Consider the following 8,565-nt stretch of genomic DNA (forward strand, 5'->3'; position numbering starts at 1 on the left):
TCAGCTGGGAAATATTCCCGAGGTGAAGGAGAATCCTGCATTGAGAGGCGTGTACGCCTCGAGGGAACTTGGGCCCTTTTCGGACCAGGGGGTCCCCCTCGGGGGGGGCTGCGGGGCCGGAGCGGGGAGAGGGGGAGAGCGGAGAGAGAGGAGCGTTGGGCGGGCGGGGGCACCCCCAAGAACGCCCAGGGGGGCATACCAGGGTACGAGAGGATCCTGGCAGGAATGACGTCCGCCACTGCAATTTCCGAACACGATGATCAGCAGCAACAGCAGCGGCACTTGCCAGACGAGCGTATCAGCCACGTCCCGAATGAAGTGCTCCGTCAACAACAGGGTGCCGTATCATCGAGCCCCCCATCTTCGCAAAGGTTTGTTCCGATCAACACGGCAGACAGGGCACAGCGTGACAGCGGGCGCACAATGGCCATGGAAGAAGACCTATTACTCCGAATGCAGCAGCGGCAGCAGCAGCGGCAACAGCGCCAGCCATCAAGACATCCTCAACAGCAGCCACCTTCGTTGCCGCCGTTCGCTGGATTGCCTCCAGCCCAGGAGACGGCACTGAGAAGCCCCCGCCACCAAGACGGAACACATGCAAGGAATGCCGCGGATCACGGTTATCAGCCACCTCCTCAGAAGTCTTACATTGCAGCTGAAGTCGGCCGTCCGTTGCAGAAACTACCAAAGGGAGATGTTGGGAACGGCTGGATCCACCAATCACCAGCAACCAGGACAACGTTACCGAACGGGCGGCCAAGCCCTAGCCAATCCCAGATGACTAGGGCGAGACGACAACGCCAGCGTCACCAGGAACAAGCCCTTAGCTCGCAGCCACAAAGAGATCATCCTGGATGGATGGGCCTGTAGCGACGTCCGGAAGTAAGCGTTGATCCTTCCGCAGGGCAGGCGGGGCGGCAGCTGGGAACGACGAGCGAGCCATACCCTATACCAAAGATATACGATTCAATCCGGCGAACCATCGGCAGTCGCACAGCAATAAATAAACAATAAGCAGCAGTAATTAAAATAATAGTAATGATAATAAAAGCCATAATTTTTGACCAAATGTATTGTTTTTAACCCGTGAGAAGTTATTGATACAGCTAGGCTAGGCCAAAATCGTTCCTATCGCGACCACTTGTACGCTCCTGCTGGAACTGATGGCTAGTCAGACACTGGTAAAGGTTGAAAACACAGGGAAAAAGATGCGGATAGGCCGGAAAGAACTGGACTGGGGGTAGAGTACCCTTGTTGTTTTAAACTGTGATAAGCTTGCAGAGTTTCATAGTGCCTGTGACGAGCAAGCCACCTCATTTCCCGCGGGTTTCGCCCTAACCCTTTGCATAAAGGGCATCACGAGGATTTGATGTCATTCCGTGTGATAATTCGAAGAAGATGCATGAGATAGCGCTGTATATTTCAGGTTTTGACATCAGCCACACGCGCGCTCGGACACCTAACCCTGGGTATGCCGGCCCGGGTTGTTTATGGATGTGTTCGGGGTAAAGCTGGCGGTAGGTACGGTAGCTGCTCTCCTTTCGAACCTTACTGAAGACGCGGTCCCTTTGGTAAAGAGCTTCAGTTGCGACCACGACAGCACGAGGCAGAGCGACGCGTCTCGCGTCTAGCCGTACCAGTTTGCACAGTAGCCGAATCCTATAAATCAGCGAGCAGTTTCGCAGGTGACGATGATGGAATATTCCTGACAGAAACAAGTAGTGTGTATTCCTCAGTATTGTCATTTCCCCGTACCCTTCATGTTAATTCATATCCTTTTCGTCACCAGTCAGCATCCTCTGAGCATCAGGGTCACCTCTCGTTGGTCAACATAACCGTTGTGACGGACGCTGAGAAGCCTACCATGTCGTGCTTAGGGCTTCCAGAAGAAATCGAATTCGATGTTCGCTCTGATGGTCCTGACATTGATGACGGCGAGGACCAAGAAGAGGCGCGAGCTTATATCGCCGTTCTCGGCCGATGAACATTATCTCGAGGAGCCCGCGAGCATCCAAGGGAGTGCAGTCAGCACAGAAGACGCTACAGACCAGTTTCAAAGAGGCTGGAGGGTAGACCGTCGCGCCGGTGATTCCTGGATGTATGGTATGGCACAGCATTGTTCGAAGAGCGTGTAGGAGCAGTGACTTATTTCAGTCCTTTCCCTTCCCTTCCTACGCTCTTCCCCACCTAGAACCTGAGCCAGAACGCGCTGCTAGTTTTTTCAAATTGTCTGGGGTGTCTGACTGACATGTCGTGTTAGCTGACGAGCTCATCGACGAGACGAACGACGAAGCCTTCGACGGGACACGTGCTCTTGACCTCCTCCAGCGCCGAGTTGTATTGGACTATGGGAGCAAGAAGACAGGGTCAAAGGCGGCGAGCGAGGACGACGATTATTACCCCGTATTTCGGCTCGATTTCGTTAGCATCGTCGGTCTACCGCGTCGGCCGATCTGCCGGTCTAGCCACTTCTTTGACAATATCACAATATCCTTTCGCCACTGGAGTGCCCCATATGTCGCAAAGCATGTGCAGGGCGTCGATTTCGACCTGAGCGGCCGTACCTTCCGCATTGCCACCGGCGCCACTCGAAGCTTGGTTCATCGTCATGCATCCAAGCCAGAGAGCTGCTGGGACCAACCACCCCCGCCGACGACACGATACAACACATACGAGGACTGCCCTCGTACAGGGCCGTGCTCTGTTACTCGCATCGTACATCAAGGACATCTTCCTTCAAGGTGAGCTCCTTGGTGAAGGTGTTGAGCCGAGGTGGGCCCTCGGAGGCAAGGAGACGCAGATGATTGCCTTTGACAAGTGGGTCATATTCCAGACACTATTCATGGATGGCTGGACGGAGTTCCTCGAAAGGTTCTCCGTAGAAGACGACCCTTTCTGGACCGATCATCAGCCCGCCTTCCACGCGTACGACTATGGCGCCAACATCAACATAGAAGTCAACGAAGGCATAGCGAACCTCGAAGAAGAGACAGTCATCAGGCCAGCCTATCTCGACGGTCTGGACGACGAGTCAACGAGACCGACGACGGTGATGATGATGGAGAAAACAATAGTTTGCCGGCGACACAGCAAGGATGGGAGCGAATTAGAGGGGAGGAACGAGAGGATGAGCTCGACGAGCTATACGATGATCAACCAACCGTCGAAGTGGAAGACAACGATAGCCTGTTCGTGTCGGAGAGGGCGGACGATGATGTTGCTTCTCAAATACCACCTAGCCTCAGTCCAGGGCGAATCGATACGGATTATCGAGGTATTGTTGACGGCGAAGCCGACGCGAACAGGCACAATGGTGACGACGACAACAATGGTGATGGTGATGAAGAGCGGGAGCGGAGGTTCCTTGAATGGATGAACGAATCCGAGAACACTGATGTGGGCCAACATAACGGGACTCAGCTACAAGATGATCAGGAGCATCAATACGATGGGCAAGACAACTCCCAGCAGCAGCCGTTGAGCCCAGATACTGACGGTAGTGGCGACGTCCGTCAAGGCAAGCGCCAGACGTCTCGCCACCCAGTCTACCTCCATCATCAGCATCTGTACCAGCAACGGAGGACCAGAGAGAACATGATGCGTTGTATAGTCCTGGCCTGATGCGGTTGCGTGAGGCCCTTGAGGCGAAGTATAACCTCGACAACATCAGCCACGTCTCCTATGCCCTGGCTGTTGACGTTCATTGCACTGCAGCAAACAAGCATCCCGATGCAGAAGGAAGACCAGGTCCTCCTGTATGTTTACTTGCCGACCGTAACCGGGTGGCTGGGGAGTTTACGGGAGCAACTATACCTTCTACCCACTCGGCTTCCACCCAGCGTACGGCAATTTCACATCGGATCGTCCACCTGCCTTCCTGGATAGTGACCTGTTTACTGTCATGAAGGAGAACATGAGCCACCAGAACCAGGGTGCCGACGTGCTTTCGTTCGGCTTCTTCCAGGGCTATTCCAACCTGAAACGGTCTATCCGTCATGGGCCTCACGACCTGCTAGCCAGCCACGGTCTCGCCACAGCTGCTCTCACCATCCCCTCGACGGAGGCTCAGCGCACGGCGCGGCTCAAGGACAAGCAACAGCGGCTACTGGCCCAGGTGCGGGGGCGACTCACACCTGACAACCCTGGCGCATCGACACCTTTTGCGCGGGAGAGACAAAGGGTTGAGGCAGCCATGCAGGCGAATGAGTTTGCGTTCCGATTCGAGCAGGTTATTTCCATCGATGCTCCACGACTCGTGCGCCGTCGTCGAAACTTCAGTAGCGTACTACAGCCCATCTTCCAGCTCATGCGACTCTTCCTCAAGAGAAACAGCTTTATGCAGGTATCCTCCGGCGTTTCTCTCCTGATATCTTCCCAGGAGTCATGGTGGCTTTCGCCAAGGTTATGGAGGCAGCCATAGCAGAAATGGACCGCCGCTTCCGCGAGGCTGGGTCGAAAGGACTGGGCATGGCTCTCTCCGAGGGTGTCGCTGCGCTCGATCGACTGGGCAACTTTTGCTTCACCGGGGACCCGAGGGTGCTCCCTACCAAAGTTATGAGGCTTCTCGGTACGATTGATAGTCTAAGAACATGCGGATGGCCATTCATATCGCCGCGAATGCTGGACATCCGAGAAGGGCGAGGACTCGTCAACCTTGTGGGATGGCCACAGTTGAGCAACGGACGGCCCGTTCTGATGCACGTTGCCTCGCTAGAGTATCACTACGATAGAACGGTGGCATCCAACCGACACAGTCAATTGTGGTTTGCTGAACTTGGGGGTCGATCGATAGACGGGATGGACAGGATGACGACATTTCTCCACGAGGTGTTCCGAGATCTATGGGTACCAGAGACGGCCGCTTTTATCGCGCGCCAAGTTCGTCGTGGCTTGAACCGTGGTATCCGTAGTGGCGGTAGGGACGGCGTTGGATCGCATGGTGATGCCGACACGGGTAACGAGGAGAGTGCTCGGGCGATGATTGCGTTAGAGGCCTGGGAGGCGCAAGACAGTCCCTTCAAAACATCGTACGTGCCAGGAGTCTCTTTAGCTTCCCCAGCGTTCCTGACATCATCACAGAAATTTCGAAAAACTATCAGCGCAAGTACTCAAGTTCGATGACCGTCCGACAGATGAATCGAGGATGGTGCTAAAGACGAGACGCGACTTTGCAGAAGAGATGTTCGTTGCTCTGATGGAGGGCGGCAGGAAGGGTCACCCAGGAGTTGAGTCTATCGCACCGACACATTCGACATGGCCTTCTATCCTCCGGGCCGCCATCCAACACACCAGAGGCGTCTTTGCAACGAGGGCCCAGTGGGTCTCGGGTATCGCAGCTGCTATGGTATCTGCGAGTATCAGTGGGTACCTGGCTCTCATCGCCGGAGATTGACGCATCAGCAGGTAGTACAACTCGTCGGAGCAGCTGCATCGCCACTGTCCTCGCGGCTCGGCCCGACAGCCTCAAGAGGCGGGCGCTCGAGGCGGAGGCTCGTAGGTCGGTCGATTCGGTTGGCGTCAAGCGAGCGAGGATCCGACCACGAATCGATCTAGGCTGTAAGATACCGTTCAAGCAGATCCCAGATATTGTGGAAAGAGGCTTCACCGAGATACGTCGGCTATTCGCGAAAGGAGATCAGGGCGTACTATCCCACTACTGTGTGGCGTACTGCTGTCTGACAGAATGCCTCGAGGATCCATTATGTGATCTTATGCTCATGCTCACGTTAACCATCACAGCGTCGAGTGCAACCCCCGAGGTTCGGCCCAATACAAAGGCCTTCAACGTGACGACTAGGAGAAGGGACCCGGCTCTTCTAGCAGCCAACATGGTGACGAGAATGCTCTGGTTCCTGCGGCCGGAGGCATTTCCATGGGACAAAGACCGTGATTCAGTGCTGCGGGTGTCTGAGATGACGAAGAAAATCGGTGAGTCATATCCACGGTCCCGTTCAACGTCGACGAAATAGGATGACTGATTACCTAACCGTCTGTAACCGTAGAGCACAAAGGGGTCAACAACCGAATGCTTCGAGAACTGGGTTGGATTAAAGTCAAGGGCAATCGGGATAGCCCACGCAACTGCGAGTCACGTCTCACGCCTAAAGACGAGCTCTTCAAATTACGTAACGACCTAATATTTCTCATGGAAGGAGCCGAGGAGTTTTATTGGCAGTGTATTCAAGAGTAATAAGGAAGAATGGGTAGATAGATGCTCGGCTATTATTAATGATAGGTAGCTAAGACAGGGTTACAAGTAAACAAATTCTTCAAAAGCATGCTGCACTTGAATTACCATCACTACGAGGCCATTTTATAAATTGCCAGAACTTCTCAGTGTAGAACAATCATTCTATTGCCTTGACATCTCTTAAGTGAGGACTTCAAGTGGCTTAACTGCTTCGGCTGGCTCGATCGACTCATGATCGTCCAGTAATAAGACCGAAAACTAGCGGCCTCCATATTACATGGCAACAGCCAAGCTTGAGGATAGGTAGCAGCAGCAGGGTAGGTAGCATAATCTCAAAGGTCACGTGATATAGAACCATAACCTGCAGTAGTCAGAGGGAGAGAGCAAGGTTCTCAATAGTTCTTCACAAATTTCCTTTTTCACGGCAAATACCAATTACCTTAACATTACAGCAGAATTACACTCACGGCCAACGCATACATCCGGCATATCCAGTCATGACGGCTACAGAACTCTACACGATCGCGCTTGAGCGGTCCACACAGCCAGATCTACCAACAGAGCACAACGAGGCTCCGCACCGCATGGCACGGCTATCAGATACAGACCGCGCAGCCTGCGAGGGATGGCTCCAGGAGATGAACTTCCTCCGCCCAGGGAGGCAGAGGACGATGAAGTCTGGAAAAGGATCAAGAGAAACTGGATCGGATACCTATCGGCGACGAGCCCCACGCCGGATGCAGCGCTGGCACCGAACCGCAAGGTTGTGCAGTTCAGGAGTGGCGGCGAGGATGCGAGAGAGCAGAGACGCAGATTTGTCCAGGATCGTCAGAGGCGCATGATCATCCAGTCGGCCTTCTGGAACGGGCTGGACGGGATAGAGGCCATGACGGAGCGATGGCCACGGGCGGCGCGGGCCGCATTGAACAGCATGGATGAGAGCGGGGAAGATGAGGGTCGAGGTGCGTTTGAGAGCCTCGCGGCCGTCTGCGACCTCAGTCGGCGACGACGATACCAGTCCATCTGGACGAGCCTGGTGGGGTTCATCTGTCATTCGCAAGACGAGGGCACGCTGGAGGAGATGGGTATGCGGTTGACGGAGAGCCAGATCGACGACATTCTAGATATCGAGCAAGAGGTCTGGCAGGTGGATCTCAAGGCGATAGCGCGGAGGCGGGAGAAGGGGAGGGTTCGAGGGCGTCTGGGCACCGATCCAGCTGCTGCTTATGAAGGCGTTGAGGAAGCCTAAGTCGACGCCGCGGAACAACCCGCTCGTGTGGTGGATTGCGGTCCTCGCCCGATCGGTGGTGTCGGGGGATGATGGCGATAGGGACTTTATCAGCCGAGGGCGGTTCCACAAGAACCCGATGCCGATGGATATCGACCTCGAGGAACGGCTGCGAGCGATAGTGCACTACAGCAAGGTCATTGTGCTCGACGATGCCTTCTCGACCTGGCCGGAAGAATCAGGGTGGATGATGGAGGTGCAGAGCAGGCTGAATATGGTGAGTATCGAATGGATCAACGACGAGGGGTTCTAGGCCAGATGGACCACCCGGTGATGGCGGGCCGGTATATTCGACGGATGCGTGGCGGTCCGTGGTGGCACACATAGCTGAACACACGAAGAAGCATCTTGGGGAAGCAGAGGACGGCGATATATAGGTTGCGAATGTTAGCTAATGCGATAGGGTAGGTATGAGGGGATAAACGGCCTAGGGTTTATGATTGTTGGGCGTAAACTAAGCACTACCTAATCAGGGTGGTAGAGGGGAAATAATTTATAGATCTATTATTCTCCTATCCTAGCGCTCTAGTAATCAAAAAGGTATCTAAGGCCTAACTAGTTATTGCCTTAAGAAGAAGAATAATATAATAAGTCTGAGTGCCGCGGTTTTGGCTACTAAATTCGGCGAAGAACATCGCCGCTTAAGTGAATTCTATACACAGCATCCGGCGCGACTCTAGAGACCTTGCATCCTGCTGGTCTTGGAATCCCTTCAAACCTGGGGGTAAGTGTCTATGCGTGCCCATCATAGTCCTTAAGCCTTTATTACTATTATCCCTCTTACCTTTACCCCTAGAATTGACTATCTATGCGTCCTGCGAGGCTTAATTAATTAACTGGTTAGCAATGACGAGCCTTAGGGATCAGCAAAACAACACTTTACTAGATGGTCTTGACGGCGATGGACTCAAGGTAGAGTGCCGTGGATCTATGTGGGCCTGGGGGTGGACTTGAGTAGAAATATCATTGAAATTGAGGTATAATATACCCCACGAGCTATTATCTCAGCTTTCCTGCAATACTCCATAGAGACTTGCACCTTCAACCATCCTATAGCGCTTTCCTAGGTCCGTTGCTAGAGCCAAGA

At 53.9% G+C, this 8,565-nt stretch overlaps 2 protein-coding genes across 2 annotated transcripts; both read left to right on the plus strand.

Annotated features, from left to right (window-relative positions):
• Positions 1–1,901: 1,901 nt before the first annotated feature.
• Positions 1,902–5,392, plus strand: LRP88_12658 (uncharacterized protein; the record flags this gene model as incomplete). Its single annotated transcript, XM_083249050.1, has 8 exons — positions 1,902–2,103; positions 2,261–2,686; positions 2,742–3,049; positions 3,103–3,604; positions 3,671–3,755; positions 3,805–4,262; positions 4,343–5,027; positions 5,080–5,392. 8 exons carry the CDS (start codon positions 1,902–1,904, stop codon positions 5,390–5,392), a joined length of 2,979 nt encoding a protein of 992 aa, XP_083095209.1.
• Positions 5,393–6,815: 1,423 nt separating this feature from the next.
• LRP88_12659 (uncharacterized protein) lies at positions 6,816–7,439 on the plus strand (the record flags this gene model as incomplete). Its single annotated transcript, XM_083249051.1, has 1 exon — positions 6,816–7,439. The coding sequence occupies one exon, from the start codon at positions 6,816–6,818 to the stop codon at positions 7,437–7,439; it is 624 nt and encodes a 207-aa protein (XP_083095210.1).
• Positions 7,440–8,565: the final 1,126 nt, after the last annotated feature.

The sequence above is a fragment of the Fusarium phalaenopsidis genome (genome assembly GCF_050370095.1).
Source record: "Fusarium phalaenopsidis strain FUZ10S chromosome Unknown contig_32322, whole genome shotgun sequence".
Taxonomy (NCBI): domain Eukaryota; kingdom Fungi; phylum Ascomycota; class Sordariomycetes; order Hypocreales; family Nectriaceae; genus Fusarium; species Fusarium phalaenopsidis.